Raw genomic sequence first — 27079 nt, 5'->3', positions numbered from 1 at the left:
CCCCCACAACACAGAATTGAGAGCCTAGACATAGAACCACCTCCGCTCCCCACACACATGGGGGTACCTTCTACTAATAACTTTTTCAGATCCAAGTTTCCCCAAACAAAGGGCATCCAAAATGTAGATCACTAAGATACCTAGGGGAGGCATCCTTCTAAACAGATTTTCAGACCATGTTCATTTGAGGAACATTCAATACTTCAACCCTCTTTTGATACATTTGCAGTTTTAAAGGCACTGGTAAGTTCTGCAGGAAAAGAAAACCACTGAAAAATATTTAACCCCATATATCCCTCAGACTCCTAAGAGAGATTCTGTTCTAACCTAAACTATTTACGTGACTGCATTCATTACTGCTGGGTCTCTCCACCCTTACACTTGTTTCCCCATCTACCAGAGCTGAGCTGATCCCTGAGAAGTCCCTGGGCTGACACTGATGAAGCCTCTGACCCTATGCTGTAGGATTCTATGAGTCTGGGGCAATCACCTGCATCAAGAGGGATTCCACGGGGTATGGAGGTGGGATCGAAGGCCAGAGGGATGTGGCCGCGGTATAGGTCCACGCCACTCACACCCCGAAGCAGGTGCTCATAGGGCGAGATGGGGTGGGGATGGTGCTCAGGAACGGCGCTGTGGGGGGACTTGGCAATCTCACGGGGCGTCGACGTCAGCTTCCGGTCCTGCGATGCCTTGCTAGATGAGAGGCTGCCTGTGGGGACAGGCCAAGGGAGGTTAGCATCAGGCCTCCGTGGCAGGGCTGTCACAGCCCCCAACACAGGGTCCGCTGAGGCCAGGGATTATGGGAGGCCATTTGAGGGTAGGCTCTCTGGGATCCAGGGACCAGGACCTTGCCTTCCCGTTTCTTTACTTCAGGTTCTGTGTTCTTTCATCTACTCACTTGCTTCTGTGTTTTTGTTCTTTTAAAAAATACACTCACTCCTGCTCTCCTTTGTTCTCTTTCATTCACTCATTCAAACAATCAAAAAATCTTTACAGAGCCTCTACTAAATGCCAAGCAATGTTCTAAGAATTGGAGCCACCCCAGTGGGCAAAACAGGCAGGAAACCTGGCCCACATGGAGCAGACACTTACCACTGGAGAAAGGTGATAAACTAGTTTTCAAACAAAAATTTCTGAGTGATAAATGCTCCAGAGAAAATTTAAAATGTGACCAGAATAGTGGAGGCTCCTTAGAGCCTCCCCGAGAATGTGATTTTGAACAGAGACCACCAGAAGGATAAAAAGAAGCCATTTAGGTAACAATCGGAAAGTGGGGGTTTCAGGCAGAGGGAAGAGCAGGTGCAAAGGCTCTGAGCAAGGAACAGAGAGGAAGAAGCTGGCTCACTGAGCCTGGGGCCCTGGCACTCGTACCCCAACCTGTACCCCACGTACCCTCCTGTAGGCGGGGGGTGGGCTCCCGCGTGGTCACAGGCGAGCCGCGTGGCAGGTGGCCAGCAAAGGGTGCCCCGTGCTCCTCGTAGGTCAGGGGGCTCTGGCGTGGCTTGCCCAGCTCGGGCACGATGACCGGGGCCCCCCGGGTGATGGAGCCCCCTGAGCTGCCAGCCGCCCCCGGCCGGCTCTTCAGGCTCTCCTCGTAGCAGGCACGCTCCAGTGCCCGGGCATCAGCCATCACATCCAGTGGGTGCACGGGTGGGAATGTGCGGCCAGGGCTGCCGATGATGGAGCGCACATCATGCTTTTTGGAGCCGGCAGAGGATGTGCCAGTGTCATACTTGAGCGGGGTGCCCTGGGGAGAATGGGTTGTGAGCACCGGCCATATCACCTCTCTGAACCTCAGTTTCTCAGCCATAAAACAGGAGCACATTTCACGCCTCCAGGGGCAGGGGGCTTTGCTAAACCTAAGATGAGCACACTTGTCACTTCCCTGCCCGCCCCTGTCTTGGACCCCAAAGCTACCTGGAGGCTATAGAAAGGGCGTAACGTTCACAGGCCAGCCCTTCCTGGAGCAAGTAGAGGACCCCCTGTTGGCCCCTGCAGTCTCAGCACCCCACGCGGGGACAACATCCCTCCCGTCAGCCTGGGACCCTCTATGGCACGCTCAGGGGCACGCCAGAAAACTCAGCAGCAAAACCCAGCTCCACTGCCTGTGGCCCAAGGCTCAGAGGTCAGGGCTGAGGTTTGTTTGCTCTCTGGCCAGAAGGGACAGCTGAAGAAACAGAGGGTCATGGACCAGAGCGCAACTCGGCCACCTGGGAGAAACCCCCACCCGGTTGACACAGGCTTGGAAACTAGGGTACAGTGGGGCCCTTTGTCTCTACAAGTGATAGAACTCAGAGCTTATTTATGGACCTTTTAATTACTTTCATAAGAAAGGGAAACACCCTGCTTTTAAGAATCCTGTAGAATCAGACTGACCTCCCTTTTGGGTCCATAGTGGGCTCTTGCCATGAAGGTGAGAGCCTAACTGGTCCCCTGGCATTGGATCATCTCCTCACAGCTTCTCCCAGCACTGTGCACCTTTACCCCAGCTGGGACCTCTTCCAGGATACCCTCCCCAGTCCTGTCCATCCCACAGCTACACAGCCCCTGGGATGATTCCCACTCTCCCTCCTCATTCCATCAGGCCCCCTCTGCCCACGGGAAGAGACAGTGGCCACTCGTAAGGGCCACTGTCCAGCTCCTCACACGACTGGAGTGGGTCATATCCTAATAGGTTGGGGCCTTCTGATGTGTAGGGGCCACAGGGGTGCAGCCTGCTGATGGGGGAAGTAGACACCAAGAAGCAAAGATGTTGTAGATTTAGGCACATCTGGATTTGAGGTTCACAACTGCCATTCACTTGCTGTGTGACCCTGGATAAGCCGCTTCATGTCTGTGAACCTCCACTTATGCACTGACAAAATGAGAGCAGTAAGAGAACTACCTCAGAGAGTGGTTGTGGGGGCTGAACAGGACATGATGCTAAGTGCTCAGGCAGGGCCTGGCCCATGACAGAAATCCAATCAGCAGCAGCCACTTATTTTTATGACTAGTTCTGGGAGTTTGGCAGGCTGCTTGAACTCTGTGGGCCTCAGGTGCTCCACCTGAAGAATGGGGATAATAGGTATGAACTTCACAGGAGCATAAATACAATCAAACAAGGTCGTGGATATAAAGCCTATAGCCTGGAATCTGGAATGCGTGTGGCAAAGGCTCAGTAACAAGCAGCTGTGTAAACTCAGGCAAGATGCTCACGGAGTCTTAGCCTCAGTCTCCCCATTTATAGAGACCAGAGCACAGCTAATACTCCCCCCATGCCTTCTTGGTCCAGCCTGCCTGGCTCTGGTGCCATTACCTGTGTGATGGAGCCCTCCTTGAGCGGCCTCGGGGCCAGGGGCAGCTCAGGCGTGCGCCGCAACTCCTCCCGTGGGATCTCATGGATGGAGCGACCGGCCTCCTTCACCGTGGCCACCAGCCCTTCATGGGCCGGCTTCAGCTTCAGGGGCCCCAGGGCCTCCAGGGGTCGGGCCTTGTAGGCCTCAGCCAGGTCTCGCGGGGGTGGGGGCGGAGGGGGCGGCGTGCCCTCGCGCTTCAGGAGCTTGGCCTCCCGGCGGAGGTAGTCTTCCTGGGCCTCCACGTAGGACCGTGGAATCCCTGCCAGGGGGATAAGGAGCTGACCCTTGACTCTGCACCCTACCGTGCCTGTCCTAACTGGGATCTCCACGTGCCGGAGTTTCTGGAGCCATACTACCAGGGTTCCCATCCTCACTCGCTGTGTGGCCTCGAACTCATGACCTGACCTCTCTGAGCTTCAGCCCCTTCATATGTAAGAAACACCTCACCAAGCCATGCTCATTCGATGAGACACTGCAGATAAAAAACATAAAATGGGGCCCACAGAGCTGGCTTGCTGCCACTAGCCAAGAGAATCTGAGTGGCATGGTAACAGCAGCTGCTGAGAACTGTTCATGAGTGATAATACGGGTCGCACACGCTAACAGAGGTGTAGCACTTGCATTCGTGCCAAGCACCAAACAGATGCTCAATAAACAATGCCCACGAAGGACAGGACTGATGGGCAGTACTCTGCTTTCTACTTTTGTTTTTCAAGAAGACATGCCCTTGCTCTGCACTTCAAGTTGCACCTGTACTGGCCATGCACACGTGTTACACGCCTTTCCCACAGCACTCCAGCTCGTCCCCCTCCTCCCTCCCCTGCTCATCTTGACTAAACCTCTGTACCCTTGTTGCAGCCACTGTGAGGGCAGTGTGTGTGGGGGGGCACCTTGTGTGATGGAGCCTCGGATATGGTGCTGCTCTTTGAGATGGTGGGGGCTGTGTCGCTCAGGCGGGATGGCACGGCCCATGAGACCTGGGGGAGGGATAAGAGCATCATGGTCACACAGGTCCCTCAGCCAGCCTTGGGCAGAGACAGGGGCTGCGGTCAGAACCACCCTTCCCGGCACGGGTTCCTCCATCCATTGACAGCAGTCCCCATGATGCTGGCAGCAGTGGCAGCACTGGATCCAGCAAGCAGTGTCCCATCTCCGGGGCCCTGCTCCAAATGGGGGAGCCTCAGCAAAACCCAGCCTCAGTTTAGCTCTCTAGAAAATCAGGCAAACTGTCCCACCACACCCATCCAGGGGGCACTGACAGACAAATTCTCTTTGCTGCTATGACCCAATGAGCTGGGAAGCCCCACAGGGCAGGTCCTGGGCCCCCTGGCATTGTTCAGCTGGAGTAGGGAGCCAGGCAGGGCACCCACCTTCAATGCTGGCTGAGGAGATGGCCCTGCTGACACGGCCCTCCATCATGTCGTAGGTGCGCTTGGGGGCAGCGGTCTCGTGGGGAGGCCCTGAGCTGCTCCTGCCATCCTCCTTGGAGCACTGGGACACCGACATGCCACCTGGAAACCAGACCGTGCTCATGGCGAGGGGATGCAGGTCTGGTGCACAGGGCCCAAGACCAGCAAACCAACTGGGGCCTGGGGACAGAGGTCAATGGCAGTGCTGAGGCCTGACGACAGGGCCCCACCCAGCAGTCTCTCTCAAGTCCAAGGGATTTAACAGATAGAAAGGCTTCCTGTTCCCTGAACCCCAACCCACTGTTCATGGGTGTGCCTCTGACCACCGGCAGCCATATAAGCCTCTATTCAAACAGCCTCACAGGGGTGCTGACTTGTGACAGGAACATGAGTGCACATGTGTATGTGAGCAGAGATCCAGCAGCAGAGTATGAACATACGGGATATGCATGACCACTTATGCATTAGCATTTGCATGTGGGAGTGTGTGAGTGTGCACGTGTGTGAACATGTGCACACATGCTGAGCCGCTGAGAACAAAGCGCAAATATACCCACATGCCTGTGTCCATGTGCATATATGAGCACACACACGCATGAGTGTTATAACAAGTCCACATGAGGATAGTGTACATCTGGTGGGGGTGGGGGGCTGCCCACAGCATATGTGGCCTTGCTAAGCCAGGATGAACCCTCTGGGGCCAGAGACCTCTGGCTGGACCCCTAGTCCCCCAGACTGGCTGAGGGTCTGAAAGCTGGGAGGGACACCCTGAGCAGAGGAGGGCCTGGCTTTGCCCAGCAGGCTAGGGCTCGTCCAGGGGCCTCTCCTCCCCAGAGCAGCAGAGTCCAGGGCATCAGAAGTAAGCTTCCCAGAACTTCAGTCTTGCCCCTCAAAGAGAACAGGTCCTCTCCCTCCTGTTACTTTATGGGATCCACTCCACAGGTTACACATTGGTGGCCTATAGACAGACTGGGCCGCTGCTCTCAATTTTTTTCAGAATTAATTGTTGATGTTTAAACAAAGACTTCAGATCAAAAAAAAAAAAAATATATATGGAGAGATGAGAAATCCAGCTGATGGGCTCACATCCATACACGGTGACAACAGTCGCTGTCTGGGCTGCCAGGGCTCCACACCCCTGCTGCCTTCCACCCGGCCTGTGCTCTCCGGGCCACCTGGCTCCAGGTAGCCTAGGAAAGATGAAAAGCCCTGGTGCAAATGCACTTCCTAGATGGTAACCAGACAAACACAGGGGCTCCAGAAGGGGCGTGGGGACCGGAGCCGAGGTGGCACTCTCCCAGCCTGTCTGCCTTGGCTTGCAGGTCCCCTTAGCCACGTACTGATGCTGGTGCCCAAGATATAGCTGCTGGCCTGTCCCTCGGCCACCTGGTACCAGGACTGAGGGGGCAGGTGGGCACAGGCCGATGCCCACTCACCAGAAGAGAAGCAATTTAGGGCCAGCTGCTGAGAGGGTGCCTGCCCATTAGTTATGTGTCACTTCACAGCCCTGGGTGTCCAGGGATGCTGGAAAACCCACATCCTGGCTCTGTGCTCCCCTAACTCCCTCCATGCAGGGCTCCTTGGTTATGGAACCTGAACCCAGGAAAGGAAAGGGGGGTGAGAGACAGGGGGAAGTGGAGGGTCACTCTGGTCGTCACCTTGGTAGTCACCCACAGGCTACCAACTAGAGTACACCATTTGCAGGAAGTGCTGGGCTTCCGCTCTCTAGGCCTCAGTTCTGCCACTATGCTTCTAGCACAGCTGGCCACAAGTTTGTCTCCTAAATTGTAAATAACCAAGCGGAGGTGAAAGGCAAGCCAACCCTTACCTGCCACTGGCTTACATGCCTGCAGGGACAAAGAGGTCACCACCTCTCTCTCATGCTTCATGCTGCCTGTCACCCAGCCCTGGCTCCCTGTGAAGCTACCTCAAGGGGCCAAACATCCTCCTCCCCTGATCCCAAGGGGATCTGGTCTCTCAAGGGGCCACAAGGGTGGCCACACAGAAGGACCACTGGCTGTCCCTGTAGATCCATAAAATGGTGACAACATGCTTCGCCAGACAATATGCCTGGTTCCTGACCACCTAGGCCGATGGGAGGGGCACAAACTCCCCAGATCTGTGTTTCCAAACACATCTGGCTGCCTTTTACCCTGATGTTGTTTTTCTAGACCCTCCTCTTTTGACCAACTCCAGAGACACCAGAGCTTGAGGTCCTGGGGACAAGCTATGCTGTAGGAACAGATTTCTGTGACTCATAGAGTTCACAAGGTGACTTCCTATTTGAGTCACATGTGGGTGTCCTGAGCTCTCTGAGGGGGGCTTCATCTGCTGTGTCCCCGCCTAATATACCACGTGGATGTGTGGCCAACTGTCCTCCCATGCCCCCATCAGCCCTCCAACTAAAGATTCTTTCTGGGCACTGAAGACTCCTGTGGATGGGAAGAAGGAAGGCACAGGCCTTGCTGGCCCCCAGGCTGCCACCGCCAGCTCCTTGAGGCTGGGAACACTAGGATGGACTCACCCTCGTAGGACAAGACGTGGCCCTTCTTGCCCTCGTAGATGACGTGGCCCTTAGGCAGGCTGTCCTCCCGGCTGCGGTCCAGGCGACTGGGGCTGTCTTCACCGATGATCCTGGTGATGGTGCCTTTATACAGGACATCAGCTGGAGTGCCCTGGAGGCACAGAGGGGGTGAGCACCCGGCAGGCTCCACCCAGGGACCCCAACACTCCCCAAGCACGACGTGGGCGTGACCAGCTTACATACACGTGTACCTCCACATACACACACACACACACACACACACACACGTTCACACGTGCCAGCTCTACCAGTGCACGTGTTCATACATGTGCTGCTTCAGAGGGGGGGAGACCAGGCCCAGTGGACCGCAACCACACAGGACACCAGCATGTCGCAACTTACAGAGTGCCCACAGTGTCACAGGAACCACTAGGAGCACCTTATATATATTAACTAATTTAATCCTGGCAATCACCCTAAGGCTATTGTTATGCCTGTTTCAGAGGGGGAAACTGAGGCACTTAATGGTTAGGTGACTCCATCCAGGGGCAAAACTGGAACCCAGGCAGTGCAGCTCTGGAGTCGGTTCCTGCCTGTCCTCAGAGCCCTAATGTTTCACTACTCACCCCTGCTAATTTGGCTCCCGTGCTATGCCTGTGAATGTGCACCACGCACCCCCACTTCCCCAAACCAGGGTTTCTCCCCTTCGACACTATGCCATGTGGGGCCAGTTGATTCTTTGTTGTAGGGCGCTGTTCTAGGCATCGCAGGACGTTTAGCAGCATCCCTGGCCTGCACCTACTGGACGTCAGAGCTGCACTGTGCACCCCAATCTGCCCCCTTCCCAAAGTGTGACCATCAAAGATGTCCTTAGACATTGCCTAATGTCCCCCAGGAGGCAAAACTACCCTCAGTGGAGAACCACTGCCTTGTGTGGGCTCCCCACAAGGGGAGGTATTCAAGCAGAGAGAAAGCAGCCATGTGAAGTAGCATCCTGCCTTAGGCAATTTTCAAGAACACGAGCACAGGGATCAGAACAGAGTGTGGAGTCAGATGGCTGGATGGCAAACAGTGGCTTTACCAGGGAGTTGCTGTGTGACTTCTGTCAAGTCACTCTGCCTCTCTGAGCCTGGACATCTGTACATCTACAGAATGGAAATAATCTCTGCATGTGCAATTCTCAAAGGCACTTGGCACAGATAAGCTGTCCCCCAAGTCAAGAGGTCTGTGATTCCACAGGCCTTTTCACAGATGTGGGGTCCTACTGTGTGCCAAACCCTGGACCAGTGAAGCCCAACCAGTCTCCCCGTGGGAACTCCTCTGCTGAGAAACATCCCCCTGGGGGGGAAGGGCAACAACCGGCAACCCCTTGGGCTTTTGCTGCAGACCTTGATTTGCAAGGATAACAGCAAGAGCCTCTAAATGCACACGGGCGCCCTGCCACACTCTGAAATGACTGTGCACACTGTAGTGTAAACAGGCGATCACTGGGCGGCAGTCCAGGGGCAAAATAGGAGGACACGGCAGTGACATCCCCTCTGGAAGCAGCTGATACCAGCACTGGGTGTTGTCAGAATGGGGTACATACTGCGGAGAGTAGTGGCTTACCAAATAGCACAGGGGATGATGGGGAGGGGCTCTCCTGCTGGGGCTGAAGGTGGTCCGTGTCCTCAGGCTACACTGTTTACAGGTGCTCTCCTACTCCAACAGAGGACAGAAACCTGAAGGACTGCAGACCCTGCCCCTGGGGACAATACACTGGACAGACTTGTGTGAGTGTGGACACTGTTTGCCTGAGGCCTGTTTCAGGGACAAGAGCTTGCAGCCTCATAGGGTGGGCCCCAGCGAGCATCACTCCCAGGGTGGGGGTAACACTGGGGGAGCACAGTGCTGGGGCTTCCTGGAGCCTCCGGGGGGATATCGCGATCCCTGCCTGCCAGTGCCCGCTGGGGTTGCAGATGTATGCGTCTGTCTGCACACGTGTGTGGTCCGGGCATGATTTCATCACCACCCGGTGGCCAGGCTGTGGGAAAGTCTGACTCTCATGCATTTGGGCAGCTGCCACCCTCTGCGCCAAAGACAATCGAAGGGGTGCAAGTGACTGAGATGGTGTGGGTAATAGTTGCCTGGAAACCTGGGGTGGACGGGTGTCTAGGGCCTGCACATGTCAACCATTCAATCACAAGAAAAGAAACTCCACAAGAAAAGAAACAGTGAGGAGTACTTTTACTAGAGGGGAAACCGAGGCAGGAAGACTGCTCCCTGCTTCAGCAAGTGTGCAGCACAGCTGAGACCTGAACACCCTGGCCTGACTTTTGCCCCAGGTACCTGTTCTTTGCACTCAGCGAAGCTGAGGAAACAGCCTCCCAAAGCCTGTTATTTCAAAATCTACAGCTTTCTCCTCTGTGGTGTGATCTGAGGCCACTGGGCTCAAACACACCTCACTACAGGCCAGCCTATGGCCTGAAGCTCCACCACAAACGTGCGTGTGGGTGGGGCAGGGTGTGCTGTGCGTGCGTGACTGCTCCTGTCCATGTGTCTTTGTGTTGGTGAGCCCATGTGTCTGTTTGTCCATATGCCCTGTACATGTGAGTGCACCTGCATTATATCCATGTGTGTGCCTGTCTCTGTATGCAAGTATGTCTGAGCATGTACTTCTGGGCATGCACACATCTGTGTCTTAGCTCCTCGCCCTCTGACACGGCATTCGAGAGCCAGATGCATTTGGCACAAAACTGAGTCCATTACTTACTAGCTATGTGACCTCGGGTCTAATCTCTGAGCTTCGCTCTTCTTATCTCTAAAATGAGCTGCAATAGCATGGACTCTGTGCCAGTGTAAAGTGTCTTGTCTGGAGCTGGGTAGAAGGGAAAGGAAAAGAAAGCCCAGGCTGCTCAGGACCCCACTTCCTGCTCGCTAGCCAGGGAGGAGAGGGTTAAATGATCCCAGGGGCACGGGGAGGCCCCACTCCACACCCCTCCCCCACCCCGACCTCTGTCAAGTGGAGAACTGATCCCCCCAACCCTAACACCGGAGGGCCTTCCAATCAGCTCCCTCTGCAAACCCGGGGACAGGGACGGGGCAGATGTCGTTAGGCACTCCCTGCTGCAGAGGTAAGTAGGGCTAGAACGCTTGCCTCTAGCCCTCAGGCTGCCAACACCACAAGGTCAAGGCTGGCACAAGAACAAACCTCTTTGTTTTCTGGGACTTAAGTCACAAAAGGGGAGGATAATGACAGCACACGATGGGCCACAGTGTGGCCCAAGTGCAGAGCACCTGCCTACTGACACCCCGACACCCCAAGGAGCCTCTGTTCATGCTCCAGACACCACAGCCTCTCACTGATCCTTGTGCAAGCCAGAGACACTCCCATATGCCGTTCCCCGAACCGGGAATGTTGTTCCCTGAGATGCCTGTGGGGCTCATCCTCCACAAGTCTCCCCACTAACCTGTGTGGCCGAGCTGGCCCCAAGCATTCTTAATCTCAGTATTTTACTAAATTTGAAGCCCTGGGTACCCTGAAGCCATCTGTGCAGTTTTCCCCCTGTCTACTGCCCTCTGCTACCCTGCCAGCTCCTTGGGAGTAGTGAGTTTTGTGTTTTGTTCAGCACTTCAAGTGCTGGCTCCGAGTACACAAGAGAAATGACCATGAGTTGCCATCCCCAGGACATCACCCCATCCATCAGGACAGGTGCCACAAAGTGATGCCAGAGGGAAGAGATGGGCTAGCCCACTGCTCTGCCTGCGGTCAGGGCTGCGTCTGGAGATGCTGCCCGCTGGGCCTCCCCCAGCCCTCAAGCAGTGGCCCAGGACACCTACGTGGGTGATGGAGCCGCGGTACGTGATGGGGCTCTCAGGAGGCACCCGCGTGCTGGGAATGCCCTTGGTGATACTTCCTCCTGGAACCGAGCCCAGGGACGTCCCTAAAAGACAAGAGACATAGGGCATAAAGGGTGTCTGCAGCCCCTTCCCAGGTCCCAGTCCTAAAAGCCACCCTGACCGTGCTCCTGGTGACCCACAAGACCCCCTTGGTGTCTCGGTGCAGAAGACCCCATGCCCCTAAATGGGTGAACAATTATGAAGATAAGCTTTGGGATCCTCTGGGAACGGACAGTGTTCAGCAGATTCTGGATAAAAGATCCTGTTCCTGTCTCAACCTTTCTCCAAAGAGCTGAGGGGCAGCTGTTGGGGATGTAGGGCAGACTCCAGGCCTCATGCCCACCCCTCATGCCCTCACCTCTCAGCACAGACGTCTCTTGGGCTGTGGGTACCCCCAGGCTCTCCGGTGGCCCAGCCTGGCCCCGTGGGGACAGCTGCTCCTGCTTCACTCCGCTGAAGGGCGCTGGGGATGGGCAAGAGCAGTGAGCCACACACCACTAGGGTACAGACTTGGAGGGAGGGCCCCCACCTAATCCTACCCAGGGGCTGAGGTCCAGCAGTGCCAGGGATTTGGAGTGCCACCCTCCCCTCAAGTTCAGGCCACAGTCCCAGGGGCCAAGCTGCCTTCCCTCATGCCCCCAATACGGACAGCTAAAGCCAAGCCTGGGCCATCCAGGTAGAGGGCCCAGATCCTTACCCAGCTTCTTGGGGTCCATGGCGAGGGGCAGCCCCATGGTGATGGGGCCCACAGGAGCCTTGGCGTGCTCGGAGTATGGGACATGGAGCTGCACTGACATTCCCTGTGAGGGGCAGAGGTCCTGGGGTCACAGGGGCCCCCTCAGTCCCTCTACCACATGCCCAAGCCCAGCCAGAGTGCCCTGACATCCCCTTCCACAAGAGCCTAAGAGGAGGGGAACCTCAGAATCACATGCAGGTCAGAGGAGCTGCTCAGCTGAGTGATCATGGACAAGTCCCTGGCTCTCCTGAGCCTTGATCCCCTCACCTGTGAAGTGGCCATCATGACCTGGTATGGTTTAAAGGAAATGGTGCATACATGTGGTCTTGGACAGAGTGGATACTTCGCCCCCATCCCTCACCACACAGGTGGATAGGTCAGGGGGGCGAAGGGGCAGATAGTCCCAGACAGGCTCACCACATGCTATGTGTCTAGTGCATTCAATCTTCAATTTCACAGAGCGGAAACCGAGGCACAGAAAGATTCTGTAACTTGCCCAAGGCTACACAGTCTGGCTGTACAGCCCATGCTCTTGACTACCCCAGAGTCCCAAGGTCCTAAGTGCCAGAAGCAAGCTCCAGCCAGCTCACACTCCAGCAGTGCTGGGCAGAGAGGTGACCCTGGCCCCTTGAGGGCCCAGTTCCCTCCTGGCTATCATTGCTTCCAATGCCCCCACTTTATAGATGGAAAGACCGAACCCCTAAAAGAGGAAGGGGCTATTCTCTGGGCAACAGGCCACACAGATGCTCCTGGGGGGTGGGGGTGCTAACCCTCCCGCCTCACCTGGGAGATAGCACTCATCTGCCTCTCAAGGACGCTGGGGTGCTTAGTAGAGGAGATGAGGGGCGGCGGGTTGGAGATGGTGGGTGGGCGTGGCAGGACGGGCCGGACACTGTCGTGGAGGCCCAGAGGCAGTGGGTGACCTGTAGGGCACACATGTGTCCATCATGGGGCCCCAGCAACGGTCATGCCCCTGCCAGACAGACCCCCCCCCCCCCCCCCCCCGCCCAGGCAGCTTCCTGTCCACACATGCCCCTCTGCTGCTCCTCCCATCTCTGTCCTGATGAGTTGCTGTGTCTTTGGTTCAGATGCCACACTCAGAAGCCTCCCTCCACCCTGTAATAGCCTGGTCCCTGGCCCAAGCCCCTCACCTCTGGCCCAGACCCTTTAATTGGTCTCCCTGTTCCCACTTTACCCACTACCCTACCTCTGCCCTGCCCCAGCCACTACCCATTTCCTTCCCAGGAACCAAAGGGATCTTTCTGAAGTCTTCTGGTTCACATCCTCCCCGCTGCTGTGAACCTTCCATGGCTCTCCACTGCTCCCAGAAAGTCTTAATCTCTGACTCAGCTTTCAGTTTCATCTGACCTGGTGCTTGTGGTCTCCCCAGGCTTTTCTTTCCATGTATCCATTCTTTAGCTCTACATCACTGGTAGAAGACAGAGCCCCCCCACTCTTGGGCTACCCCTCACCAGCTCAAGCACCTCCTATGGCTCCCTATTGCCAGTGGCTTCAATCCTAGTCCTGCAAATTTCTCAAATCTCAACAGATCTTTTCTTTCATAGACCAAACCATCCCTCTCATTGGGTCCCATCACACTCTAAGATCCTTTTACATGTAGTTCAAAACCAGTGCAAATAGTTGGCACTGTGCTGGCTGACTCAGCATGGCAGCTGAAGAGCCCACGCGTGGGCCAAGCTACTCACCAGGTGGGGCGTAGGAGAAGGCCGAAGGGTCAGGGGTGTGCGGGGAGGCCTTGATCACCTCACGAGGGGGCACAGGGAAGGGCAGGCCTGACGTCCAGCATGGGGCCTCCGTGGGCAGCTTCTGGCCCTCGGGTGCAAAGGCCGGGAAGAACACAGGCTTCTCTGCTGAGAGGACGAGGCAGGGCAGTCAGCCATCCTTGGCCAGCCCTCAGGGACCCAACGGCCCTGGCCACCCCTGCTCAACCAAGGCCCTCTGTGCCCACAGTACTGGCCTGGGGTGAGAATGGGGTCTGGGCCAAGAGTAGTAGGGGTCTATGTTGGGAGCCCACCAAGTCTGCAGCCTGGCACTGCCCTGAGCCCTTGTGATATTCTGCCTGGCACAGGAATGTGTCTCTGGGCTGGGGTTCTTGGCAGCCTTTGAGATCCTCGGGAGCTTCTCAGTTCCAGTGTGCCAGGCAAGCAAGGGGCCGTGGACAAACCTCCAAAGCAGGGGCTGGCAACCGGTGGCACAGGGCCTGCTGCCTGCTTTTGTACAGACACTTGTTCTGGAGCATGGTTGTGTCCGCCCATTTATTTATTGTCTATGGCAGAGCTAAGCAGTTGCAGCAGACTGTCTGGCCCATTAAGTCTAAAATATTTACTGTCCAGCTCTCTCTAGAAAAAGCTGGTTGGCCTGTACACAATGATGAAGGCTTTCTAGGGTACGTACACCCTGGCAGGAGGGGTGGCCAGGGGTCCACTCTGGAGAACTACCACCACCATGGCAGCCTATTTGTTGAACATGTACTATGTGTCAGGCACTGTGCTAAGCATCCTACCAGCGTGGACCCAAGGAGCCTCCTTAGCTTATTAGTAGGCTTGTGAGAAAGAGACTGTTACCAGATCTGTCATACAGAGAGAGAAATAGGTACAGACACATCAATGGAGTTTTGTAAGGTCACCAGCAAACATCTGGCCAAGTCAGGATTTGAATGCTCAACTTCTTGGCCTGTGTAGCTGCAGAAAACATGACAGGAAGGTAATACCCTCCCAGAGCCTCCCATGGGCCAGAACTTCTCCAAGTGCTTGTGTGCACCGACTTGTTTATCCTCACTACACCCTAAACAGAACTACCATCATCCCCATTTTACAGATGGGAAAACCAAGGCCAGGAGAGTTGAGGTCACCTGGTCAAAGGCCCACAGCTGGCAAGGGAGGGAGCTTCGAGCCCAGGCAATCAGGCTATAGACTGTGATCTTAGCCTTCACTAGATGCCCTGCCCACAGGAAGATGAACTACCACTGGCCCCAATTCTCAGGCCTAGGTACACCGTGTAGACCGAAGGCCAGGGACTCAGGTCCACCATCATGGCGTTTCCCCCTGCCCCTCGCCTCCCACTCTACTGAAATCTGCCCCAAGCTCTGGACCTCTCCCTTGAGAACTGGCTGAGAAATCAGGCAGGAGACATAACTTGGAAACACCAGAACTCTCTAACTCCTGGGACAGGAATAGTAGGAAGGTGTCATCTCTTGGGCCACCTCCAGATGACAGAGGGAGGTTCTGAAAGCCCAACGAGGTATGGCAGCAGAGTGTTAGCATCGATTAGTGATGCCTGCTGTGGGCACAGCAGGTGGCAGTGGAGGCGTGCATTCTCCAGATCTTCCCTCTCTCCTAAGAGAGACTGAGTCGTCATCCCCCCCTACCACCACCACCCACCCCGCCCCCCGGGCCTATGCCCTGGTGAAATGAGCAGCCCACAAGAGAGGGTCACAGGTGCAGAGAACAAGTCAGTGGAGGGATTCCACAGCCCCTCAAAGAGGCGCCCCCACAGGGCCTGCCGTGAACACCCAGGCCTTGCCTGTCCAGCTGCCCGATCCTATGTGCACCTCGGATGCTTTCTGCAGCTCAGCTTGGGCTGTGCCGGGCGGGGGTGGGCTCCAGTGCTGGAAGGGAAATCTGCGGCTGGGCCAGGCTGGGCAGGAGGCCGAGAGCCTGGAGAGACAACCTGTTCCTCCAGCTGGCCCCCAGGGGAGCTGAGCGACTGGCTTGGCTGAGCTGCTCCATGCAAGAGCCAGGCAGCAGGGAAGGCTCCTGAGAGACCAGAGAGGTAGTGCTGGGTGTCAAGTTCACACATGTGCCTACAGGCACTGAGCAGCAACCCAGACCACATGAGAAAAGCACACAGCACCTGATGCCAGGGGCACTGTCTACTGTGGGGAGCCATTCCAGGAAAAGGCACAACCCTTGGCTAGACTCAGAAACCACTGGTGGCAGCTCACTTTCTCCCAGGACAGGGTCTATGGTCTGTCCCAGCAGGTCCTGGCTGGCCCTGAGTGGTGCCCAGCCACCCACGGGCTGCCTAGCCCTGCTCACATCTGACACTGGCCAGAACTGTTTGGGCCCCAGGCATCATTACACAGCAAACCCCTGGGCTGGTGCCCCAAGCCTGGAATGTCCTCCAGAGCCATACTTCGCTCTTGTCCAGCAAACCCCATCCCTACCACGAGGTGTCCTGGTCCTAGTATGGGGGGCTGGCAGGGTCCTTAGAGAAGGCACACGCCCTGCCCTCATCCCCACATGAGACCATCCACAGACCCCACAGGCTCTGCCTCTGAAACAGACTCCTAGTGCTCCCCCTTCCTCCCTACCTCCATGGTCACCCCTGCAGTCCAGGCTGCCACCACAGCTGGTCAGGAATAGCACTGTGGCCTCCTCCATCTGCCCACGACTCCCTGTAGCCCTTACCCTCAACAATGACCAGAGAGAGAGAGAGAGAGAGAGAGAGAGATCTTTCCAAAATAAAAATCAGATTATCCCCCATAACACAAATATATTAAAATTCCTCTGACAAGGCTTCTCCCACACCTGAGACAAAAACTATGGCCTACGAGGCTTTACACAATCATGGGTCCCCATTTCCCTCCTTGACTCTCCATCTTACCCTTTCCACAGCCACAGCGACCTTCTGGAAGCTCCCGAAACACACCAAGCTTATCCCTACCCCCAGGGCCTTTGCGCATGCTATTTCCACTGTCTGGAATGCCCTTCCCCTATATCTTCCCATGACTGACTCATTATCTCCACAGAGACCCCTCCTCACCCTGCTTTGTTCTATTTTAATTGCATGAACAAATCTAAAGTCATCTTGCTTCCTTTGTATGTATCCTGGCTTAATATCCTTCTCAATTAGAGAAAGAGCTCCCTGAATCAAAGACTTCATCCTGCTCACTCCTGAACCCCCACCGCTTAGCATACGACTTGGCCATCGCAGGTGTTCAACAAATGTCCTGGCCCAGTGGCCACAAGACAGTCTGTGTGCTGGCCAGGATGCATGGCCACCCATGTGGGTGGCGTCTGAGACTTCCTGCAGCAGGTGGAAGCGGCCACAGGGAGGCAAGAGGGCAGGCTGATGAAACAGGGAATATCTGGCAGGCCTGTGTCACTTGTGGGAAGCGTGGAGCCATCTTCCTTCAGGGACAGCCTTCCTCTTTGTCCTCACACAGGTAAGCAGCACCCCCCTCAAGAGGCCTGTGGCCAAGGGCCAGCCTGGCTTTCTAGAGAAGGGCTGCTCTACCCAAGAAGGGGGTGCGCAGATGGCACTGGCACTGTGCTGCTCAGGGAGGGGGCTGGGGTCCTGTTGTCCTTATACCCCTAGAGCAGCTAGTAGAAGCCTAGGTTAGCCCAGTGTGGGGGAGTCTCTGGAGGACCAGCGCCCGACACCCATGATGCACACGGCACATGTGGCATGCCAGGCTGCTCTGGGAGGGTGCCTCTTTGGGGACACAGGCCTGGAACTTCTTGGGTCCAGTGGGGAAAGGGAGGCAGAGACAGAACATCCAGAGAACAAGAAACCCTGCTTACCTGTCTCCTGACCTTGAGCTTCACGTGGCAAAAATAAAGCATGCCCTGGGCACTTGCTACAACACAGCTGCTCAGGGAATTACCCCACGGGCTCCCCAGTGAACCCAGTGACCTCGGCCTAGAATAAGGTCAGGATGAGACCTCGAGGGGGCAGTGCTTCCTGCCCAGGCCCCAGAGTTGCTGCCAGCTGGGCACTGAGCCTTATGCATGATTCTAGAAGCTCATGTGTGGGCTGAATCACATGGAATCAGAGCCTGAGTCACAGACGTATGTACGTGTATATACAATGCTTTTGAAAATGTTTTAAAGTTGCCAACATTAAAAAACCACATCTCAGGTGAGAACATGGATTTCTGGCTTCCCTGGAAGCACAGAGGCAGGCCTGTTCTGCCCCATGGTGACTTGGCTAAAGCCAGTATGTGCCTACGTTAGGAAGAGCAGGAGTCCTCAGATTCACTGTGGTTCCCCCCATGCCCTGCCTTCTTCCCCTCCACCTGCCTGTTTCAGCTGGCCTGCCCTGCCATTCTCTGCTTCAAGTCTGCCATGGCTGCTGTGGATGCATAGACACCCCTTACCCCTCATCACTGTCATACCCCTACTCACCGCCGTGGCCACGGGCACACACTCACCCTCCTTGTCGGCAGGAGGCACAGGGCTCCTGCTTTTGCCTCGAGGGCTGCTGCTGGGCTGCTGGGGGGTGTCGTTCTCTGGCTGCAAGGGCTGTGGTGGTGGCAGAGCAGGGGGAGCTGCATCCTCCCGGGGGGGCTCGTGGACTTTGGTGACCTGCTGAGAGAAGTGGGAGACGTGAATATCTTAACAGGCCTTCCATGAGGCACAGAGATCGAGAATAGCCTTCCAGGCCCCCTGCACACGAGAAGCCTGAAAGCCATGGATGGCAGTGAGGTAGCCAAGAGCACATGGCTTAGGAGACAGGAAGGTAGGTCTTTGCACAAAGTGTGTAGGATGTGGCCGCGCATCTCAGCTACCTAGTAGGGAGCCCAGGCTCTAGGACCCTGTGGGTCTGAGAGAGATGGGGATTGACCCAGCCCTGGGAGCTGCCAGTATAGCCTAGCTCACACTGTGCCCCTCACTCAGAGAGCCCCTCAGCCCGCAGCCCCCAGCTGTACTTGGGAAGCCCAGGAACACTTCCTCAGAGAGGAAAGGGCTCCTCCAAGGGGCTGCTCATGTAGCCTGGAGATTCTTCTGGAAGGCCTCCTCAAAGGGCATCATGTTCTGAATGGGTGGGTGGGACCCCACCCTTCTCCCCACGGTGCTGTGACAGCCAGGAGATCTCCTGCCTTCCCTGGTCTGGGGGAGCTCTGGAGAACCCTTGGGAGGCAGGGTTGGGCAGGGCCACTCCAGCTCCAAGGGCCAGCAGGGGTACCCTGCTGGAAGGGTAGAAGGCAGCCCTGTGGGCCACAAGTTCCCTGGTTCCTCCAGGGCCCCACCCTACACGACTGCCAGCTCTCTGGAGCTGTTCCTGCCTCATCTCCATGGGGATTTTGCCAGCAAACAGGAGGCTGCTGGGAAGAGCTGAGGAGAGGGAGGCTGCAGGTGCTGCCCACCTCCACCCCCATGGAACTGTGCACCTGCCCTGATATACTGCCTTATTGAACCAGAGGGGAAGGGCGGGGGGCACAGAGGCTGTGGCCTTCCTTGGCAGGAGTCCTGGGGTGTGGGAGGGGGGTGCCTGGGCACTCACAATTGGGGGTATGGCAGCTGCCCGCTGCTTCAGCTGCTTCAGGTCCAGAGGCTTCTGGGGTGAGGCATTGGCCCTGGCGTCACTGGTCGGGGTGAGGAGGCTGGGCCGCGGTGACAGCAGCCTGAGGGAAAGACAAGGGTCAGCCCATAGGCTCACAGCTGGCCTCTCCTGGCTCCAGCCCTATATAACCGGGCTGGAAGGACTGCCAGAAGGGAGGCAATTGTCCAGGGTCACCTGGCAGAGGATATCAACCAGGACTCTGGGTGGGGACCAGGGGGAAGGGGACTCCTCCCTCCCTCCTTCCTCTGGTCTCTGCTGGCTCCATGAGGAGCTGAGATCCGTTCCAACCGCAGCCCAAAGGCCCAGGCCAGGATCAAACACTCCTCTGAGAGAGCCCACAGCAGGCAAAATCCCAGGGAAGCCCAGACTTCGGGCCTGCACCATGCAAAGCCCTTTGGAAGCTACGGGAAAGCCAAAGAATCAACTAGATTAAGGTTTGGTGAGCTTAAGAGATTCAGAGAGATTATTCATCACCCGAGTGTGAGGGGCTCAGGCACCAGGGCATGGAGTTGAGTGGATCCCACTTACCAGAGGACAGAAACCTACCCACTTAGCCAGAATGCTCCACTAACTAGAATCTTACCATTTACATAAGAGCTTAAAGCAGGTAGACTGCAGGCTTTGTGTGGAAGGGTTGGTCAGCAATAAAACTGTCTACCTATTAGCGAAAAATATGGCCATGAGCTGAACCAGGCCTGTGAGCACTGGGTTCCCCAAAACGAGGTCACATCCATCTGCTGTGGACATGCAGAGCTGGGCACCAGGACAGGGCACACAGTGGGGCCGAAGCAGATACCAGGGGAAGGGTCCCTCCCATTGAGGGCTGCACCTGGGCAGAGCCTACCCTGCGGGGTGGCTCCTGAGCTGTTCACGGGTGTCACTTCCTTCAGGATGTCTTCAGGGATTTCTAGGAAATCCCAGAGTATTGGGCACAGCAACTTGCTCCAAATCCCATCTGGCTCCCTAGTTGGCATGAGGTCTCCAAGGCAGGAGCTCAATCTGCCCCAGCCTCAGACCCTCAACCACCCACTGGGGCTGCCAGGTTCCTGCCTAGTTCTTGACTCTCTCCTACGATCTGTACTTGCTGAACACACAACAGACCTGGTGCTATGCTTGCGGAGCACAGAGACCCAGGATCCAGTGTCTGCCTGCAGGATGCCACAGATGACCAAACACGGTGCATGAGGGCATCGGCCATGGGCTGGGATTCACCCAGAGGGCCAAGCTAAGGCTGGGTCCCCCAAGCCAGAAGGTCCTGTTGGCATACCCCTGTTGTGTGCTTCGATCATACTGGGTCATTCCATGTGTAGACTGTAAGCCATAGCCACTGCCTTCCAGGTTAGAGCTGTGACAACCAGGATGTGGCTCAAGCCACTCTGCAACCCAGCAGCTGGTGCCATACCCCCGTGATGAGGACAACATGCCTCTTTCCTGTGGATGGAGCAGGGCAGACACTTGACTTGGGGCCTAGGTGCCCTCCACTCTCTATGGTGGTGGGGCTGCCGAGCCATGGCCATGACAGGCTGTCCTGTGGGTACCTGCCTCCCACCCGCATCTGCCACACGCTTGGCTGAGCAAAGACAGACATGGTGCTGCCTGCTGGGGCTACCCAAGGCGTGCAGGCAGGGCCGGGCACAGGGGAAGGTCATCCTGACTTTTCCATGCTCGGCCGGCCTCTATGGTCCTCCCCACTTGCTCACTCTCCCTCCCGCCCTCACCTCTCCAGCCTTCCACACCCTGCTCATGCTCTGAGGGTTTCAGGGCCTTTCCTGTAGCGGCCATTCCTCCCCACTCCCCTCCACTTGGGCCTCCAGGCCCACGCTTCCTAATGGGACTAAACACTCATGTCATCAGCTGTCCTGCTGCTGCCACCCTACCTCAACAGCCACCACACGCGGTCTCCCCTCCCCTCTGCCTTCCAGCACCCATTTAAACCAACCCACATTTGTAAACTTCAATTTAAAAATGAATATGACTGTGCCGCTTTGGAAGAAGTCTGGCAGTTCTCAAGAGGCAAAACACAGTTACTGTCTGACCTGACAATCCCACTCCTGGGTGTGTGCCCAAAAGAACCAAGAACACAGGCCCACAGAAAAACCTGTTTACCAGGATGGCAGCAGCACCATCACTGTAGCCAATGGGAGGAAAGCACCCAGATACCCAAACATGCATAAAAGGATGACCAACACACGGTCTGTTCACACAGTGGACTGTGATTCAACCACAAAAAGGAATGAGTAGCTACACCTGCTACACCATGGATGGACCCTGAGAACAAGATGCCAAGTGAAAGCAGCCAGACACAAAAGGCCACATGTTATGCAAATCCATTGATATGAAACATCCGGAAGAGAATCTGCAGACGGAAGAGAGGTGAGTGGAGGCCAGGGGCTGGGGGTGGAACGTGGAGTGATGCTGAGGGGCAAAGGCTTTTTTTCTGGGGTGACGGAAACGTTCTGGAGTTCAACGGCAGTGATGGTCGCACGCCTCTAAACAGGCTCAAATCCGCTCAACTGCACACCTGAACGGCTGAATTGTACACTAGCTGAATTATTGCTCCATAAAGCTGTCATGAGAAGAAAATAAAGAACGTACTATATGCTAGCCAGGAAATCAAGAGATTAACTGCACTGTTCTAAGAATGACGTTCTATTGGACTTTGTATTGGACAGGTGTACAAAAATACAAAACTACCGTGAAACATACACATTAAAGCTAAAAAGTAACATTTCATATCAGCATAAGTATGTTTTTATAACACATATGAAATGAAGTGTTTGTGTCCCACCCTGATTGCCAGCCAACGAGGGCCATTCCCTGGGGTTTGAGCCCTGCCTTGGTTTCCCCACAGCTCCTCACCCAGGGAGGGACAAGCCACACCAGAAAGAAGGGAACAGGGACTGCCCCTCAAACACTTTCAGCAAGCAGCCAGTCTCAGCAGAGACCCAGACTCCTGTTTCCTGAGTCCCCCATGGAGTGAGGGCAGGAGCTCAGTGGGCCTTGGATCATGGTGCAGCACTTCACCATTTATGAGTGGCCTCCTGATGCCAGCCCGACCTCTCACTGTAAGAGGGCAGCATCCAAGAACAAGGGTGTAGGTTCAAGTCCTTGGCAAGCCTTAGGGTCTGGAACCCCAAAGGAGCAGGAAGATACTTAGCACTGACGTGGCTCCCACTTGCCCACTTGTTTCAGCAGCCGTGGCTGGTGAGCACCGCCTCCAGGAGCCCTCCTTGGGATGGCCCTGCCTGTTCTCTTTCCTTTGTTTTCTTGGAAGACAGCAGCTTTTATTTTCCTCTCGGGAGGCCCGGGCGGGTCAGGGCTCTCGGAGCCTGGCACCAGGCATGTGACCCAAGAGGAGAGGGGAGGCCGGCAACACAGCTGGGAGTGGCTCAGGGCTCATGCTCCTGTTCAAATCCCACCTTTGGCTATAGGACTAAACCAATGGGCCTTGGTTTCTCCATCTATAAAATGGGAATGAGAACAGTTACCCCCCTGCCCTCTAAGCAACCATACATGAAGCACCGTGAGCAGCAGGGGCTGAGTGGGTCACACAATCTTAAAATCACAGTGGGTTTTCTTCCCACACTGGAGGGCTGGGGGAGGGGGACTGGGGACACCCTGGGTCTGCAACAGGGCACACCTCTCTGCCTGCTAAGTGCTCTCCTTGGCTTCTCCATGATCACCAGGCTGAGATCATCCCTGCTGCAACTGGGGCTGGAGAGTGATGGAAGGCTGGCTGTGAACAATGTCTGCATAGACGTAGTTATGTTGCTCCCTGTGGGGCCAGGTCCCTGCCCACCTGTCACTTCCTCTCCTGCCCTCTCCCTCACTCCACTCTGCCACAGGCCTCTATGCCCTCTACTGAACATAAGCTCATACAGTCGCAGGGCCTTTGCACTGGCTATTCCCTCCTACCCTCCCCCCCCACACACACTATAGGCTCTGATCACCCTCCCATGCCACCTCCTCAGAGAGGCCTCCCTGACTGTTCCCCACACAGCCCCTGGCCAGCACCCCAATCTTCCCATCACCCACTTATCATAAGAGCAGCTATTTTGTTTTTTTTCAATGTTTCTGTTCCATACTAGGCACTCTCACCAGAAGGGAAGAACTCTGACATCAGGACTCATCTGTACTGTTCCCAGCATCCCTCGCACATAGAAGGGCGTCCGGCACACACTGGTGCCCAGTCAATCATTTACGGAATAAAGAAATAAAAGGTAAATTGCTGTTGGGATGCTTTCACAATTTCAGGGGCACAGTGGAAGCCACAATCTAGCCTGCTCTTGGAGTAAACTTTCAGTGTTCCTAAAACAGACCCAAAGGTAGCAAACCTAGTGTGTATGGGCCTGGCACCAGGCTGCAGTTTTTGCTATGACCTCCATTATGCTCGCAGTAAGCCCAAAAGTGGGGATTCCACACCTACCTTATAGAAAACTGAGGCCCCAGGGAAGGGGCTTTCCGAAGTCCCCAACCCACCCGAGGTGCCCAGGTACCCTCTCCAGAAACTGGGACAGAGGAGGGCAGGCAAGCTCAAGGCTCTGCAATCAAAGCCACTATCTCTGGTCATCAGCCAAGAAAGCTCCCAGGCAGACCTGGCTGGCAGAAGGTGACGGAAAGTAAAAGCAGAATAGGTTTTCTCTCCAAAGGTCGTCTGGCAGAGGCCAGGACGAGATGCATCTTGGGCCTGTCCGGGGACGCCAAGCTCACCACACCAGGGTTGCCAGGTGGGAAGGAGGGTGGTGGGCGGGCGGCCAGGACCTGGGGTCGAGGAGGGGCCCATCCGTCCCGCCAGCCCTTCCGGGAGGCTGTGGCTGCCAGGGCATGCTCTGACGCATCTTGCCTGCACGGCCACGGCTAGAGGGAGGGAGGGGTGGCAGGCGGCCAGCCAGGAAGAGGTCAGCAGCCTGGCCTAAGTCCAGCCTGGCTCTGAGGGTGGGGGACCAGCCTCGGTCACACAGGGCATGACAAACCAGGTGTCCTGACTCCCAGCCCACAGCCGCTGCTCCTTGGGGATGGAACGCTGGACATTCAGGCAGGAAGAGTGGGTGGAGCCAGACCCAGCTTGGGGAGGGAGGGATACGTCCCTGGGTGGGGCTGTTGGGGGAGAGAGGGAGGCAGAGAGTAGCCTCCAGGGCTTCAGGCATGGCCAGAGGGATCCGGGGCGTTAGCGGGGTTCAGCCCAGCCTTGGGTCTTGGGCAGGCCATGCGAACCCAAAACAGAGACTCCAGGAGGCTTGCTTATCAGCATGGTTGCCTCATGAGCTCAGCACTCTTCCCGCTAAGAGCAGAAACACGTTTCCATGACTCCGTCCTCATGGCCAGCAGGAGCAGGGTGGGGAGCCATCCACCCTGACCCCATTACCCAGGCACAAAGAGTGAACGTAGCAGCAGGCCCTGGCTGTGGGCCTTCCCCAGAGGACCGGGCCACTGTGCATACTGGTTTCCAAGGGCAAGAAGCTCAGGAACTTCTGAGCCCTCGGAAGCCTGTTGGTCTGGCCTTTCCTGGTCACGGGGCTACCCACCAGACCAGCTTCCTGACAGTGGGGACTCCCAGGGACTCCCGGACACAGGAAACTGAGGACAATCTGGCCCACTTCCTTCTGTGGCACATACAGAGACCCACAGAGCTCTGGATGAATCTGAGTCTCACATGAAGAGTTCTTGAGCTCACCATGTTCACATGCCCCAAGGTGAATCACGGGACAGGGGAAAGGCTCCACAAGAACTCGGCGATCTGAAAGTCAGATTTTCCTCCCTCTCACTCTGCCCAGAACTTTCCAAGAGACAGGAGAGGAGAGACAACAGACCGCATCGGTTTTAGTCAAAATAAAAATGACCCACCTGCCTCACTAGAAAACGTTGGCCCAGGGTCCAGATGTGGGTGGGAGTGGGTCTGCACCTCTGCCCTCAGCTGCTTGGCTCGGCCCCAATGTGGGGTACGAGCTCTGGTCCTGGCTGGGGGTCTCAGAGGCTCAGAGCCCTCGACCATCTGTGCCACACGTGGGTAAAACCCAGTGCTCCAGGGGCCTTGGGTGCAAGGTGGGGACGGGTACCCCGCACCAAGAGCAGAGACAAAGGAGAGAAATGGAGGAACACATCTCAGAGACAGCAGTACCCAAAGAGGGCAGCATGGTTTGGGGGGGTCCCTCCAGGCCACCCCAGCAAGAGAGCAGCCTCAATGGCTCCATCAGCTCGAGCCAGGACAGGGGCTCCCAGTTCCTGCACCCTGACCCTTGGCAGATGGGATGTGAGCCACTAGTGAGCTCAGGAGTCTGTCACAACTGGCTGCAGACAGACCTGCATCACTGGCTGCGGGGACATGGCAGCCATCTCCGTGGGCCTCTCTGACCCCCACTGAATTCTCTGCATTCTCCAGCTAGTTTCAGAGCGTCAGTCACACCCAGCTGACTGGGGCATTCCCCTGAGAACAATCTGCAGCCATGAGTTAGTGCAGCCTGCCGACCCTCACTGGCTCCACCACTTGGCCTGAATCACACATGCTCCTTCCACCCCCAGGCCCCGGCACCTGCTGTTCCTGCCCTGTTAAGGATAGAATTGTGCCCCCCAGCCCCCGCCCCTCAAACAAGCTTAAGTCCAAACAGCCAGGGACCTGTGAATGTGACCTAATTTGGGTGGACCCGAATCCAATGATGGTATCCTCATAAGAAAAAAAAAATTGGGGCCTGTAGACATAGCAGGAAAACACCCCACAAAGATGGTGGCAGACGGGAGTGATGCACCTACGAGCGGAGGAAGGTCAAGCACGGTAGGCCATCAGCAGGAGCTGAAGGAGTAAGAGCAATCGGTGGAGCCTGCGCCACGCCTCCAGCCACCCAGCCCTGCCTGGTGCAATCCCCTCCTCCAGCTGGGCCACACGCCCCGAGGGCAGGCACTGAGGCAGCCTGCGTGCAGCTGCCCTGGTGCTGGCAGGAGATAAGAGTCCCACCCGGTGTGCCCACTCACCTGTTCTTGTCGCCCCCCTCGGGCTCGTCCACCTCATCTGCACTGCAGGTGGCACTGGAGTCGCTGTCCTGGGGGGCTCCGGCGCCCTTGGCTGTGGGAGCTTTGCCCCCAGGGCCGCCGCCCTCTTTCTTCTCCACCTTGAGGGCCCCCTCGGGTGTGGCCTCGGCCTCCGCGCTGGGCTCAGAACCCCCCTTGCCCTTGTCGGGCCCCTCCTCTGTGGCCTCCTCTTTGCATTCACTCTTGATGGGCTCTGCAGGGGATGCCTCACCAGGCTCTTCCGTCTTGCCCATGTCCACAGCCATCTCTTGGGCCACAGGGGGCTTCTGTTCCTCCTCCTCCGCCACCAGGGGGGCCGCAGCATCCTCCTCCTCCTTCTCCTCCTTGGGGACCACGGGAGGGGGTGCAGTGGGTGATGCAGGTGCTGGCGGAGGCGTGGGCAGGCTGGTGGTTTCAGGGGCCGGGCCAGGCTCGGAGGATACCAGAGCGTCCTCTGGCGGCGGGGTGGGTGGCTCAGGGGGTAGCACATCAGTGCCTGGGCCAGGCGGGGGCTTGGGCCCATTCTGTCCTGTGTCCTTGGCAGCCTCAGTGCGGGGGGAGGGGATGCTCTCTGTGTCAGAACTGTTGTTGACGGTGGCTGTGGGGGAAAAAGAAGAAGAGTGAGTGGTGCCGGGGGCTCAGAGATGGAGGCAGGCACGGCCTTCCTCACAGCCAGACCTGCCCATCTCGGGTCCAGGACACGAACTCAGGATGCAGCTTGACATCTCAACAGCCCCGAAGCTCTGACACACTCAGGCAGCTGGCCCATCACGGTCCTGGGGCCCTGCCCTCCCCCTGCCCCGTTCTCCCCATGCTGACCCTGGAGCCCAGCCACGTCACTAACTTCCGGCCCCTGGGGTTGCTGGCACCCCTACACAGCCAG

General features: G+C 56.6%; 1 protein-coding gene across 41 annotated transcripts in view; it reads right to left on the bottom strand.

Moving 5' to 3' along the window:
• The window catches only part of NCOR2 (nuclear receptor corepressor 2), a 210645-nt gene that overhangs the window by 14923 nt on the left and 168643 nt on the right, over nucleotides 1-27079 (bottom strand). For 22 of the 41 annotated variants that reach the window (XM_049101966.1, XM_049101977.1, XM_049101982.1 and 19 more), the window contains 14 exons: nucleotides 26161-26794; nucleotides 19135-19255; nucleotides 18062-18218; nucleotides 13593-13757; nucleotides 12670-12809; nucleotides 11848-11950; nucleotides 11509-11613; nucleotides 11091-11194; nucleotides 7272-7422; nucleotides 4709-4927; nucleotides 4229-4315; nucleotides 3299-3597; nucleotides 1396-1750; nucleotides 491-712 (listed from right to left, as the gene is read on the bottom strand). In XM_049101966.1, the coding sequence (XP_048957923.1) occupies nucleotides 491-712; nucleotides 1396-1750; nucleotides 3299-3597; nucleotides 4229-4315; nucleotides 4709-4927; nucleotides 7272-7422; nucleotides 11091-11194; nucleotides 11509-11613; nucleotides 11848-11950; nucleotides 12670-12809; nucleotides 13593-13757; nucleotides 18062-18218; nucleotides 19135-19255; nucleotides 26161-26794 (2862 nt within the window). The remainder of the gene's footprint in view (nucleotides 1-490; nucleotides 713-1395; nucleotides 1751-3298; nucleotides 3598-4228; nucleotides 4316-4708; nucleotides 4928-7271; nucleotides 7423-11090; nucleotides 11195-11508; nucleotides 11614-11847; nucleotides 11951-12669; nucleotides 12810-13592; nucleotides 13758-18061; nucleotides 18219-19134; nucleotides 19256-26160; nucleotides 26795-27079) is intronic. The other 19 variants (XM_049101979.1, XM_049101973.1, XM_049101981.1 and 16 more) reach the window with 6 other exon arrangements.

This window comes from Canis lupus, chromosome 26 (genome assembly GCF_003254725.2).
Source record: "Canis lupus dingo isolate Sandy chromosome 26, ASM325472v2, whole genome shotgun sequence".
Classification (NCBI taxonomy): domain Eukaryota; kingdom Metazoa; phylum Chordata; class Mammalia; order Carnivora; family Canidae; genus Canis; species Canis lupus.
This window is presented reverse-complemented; position numbering and strand designations above follow the sequence as displayed.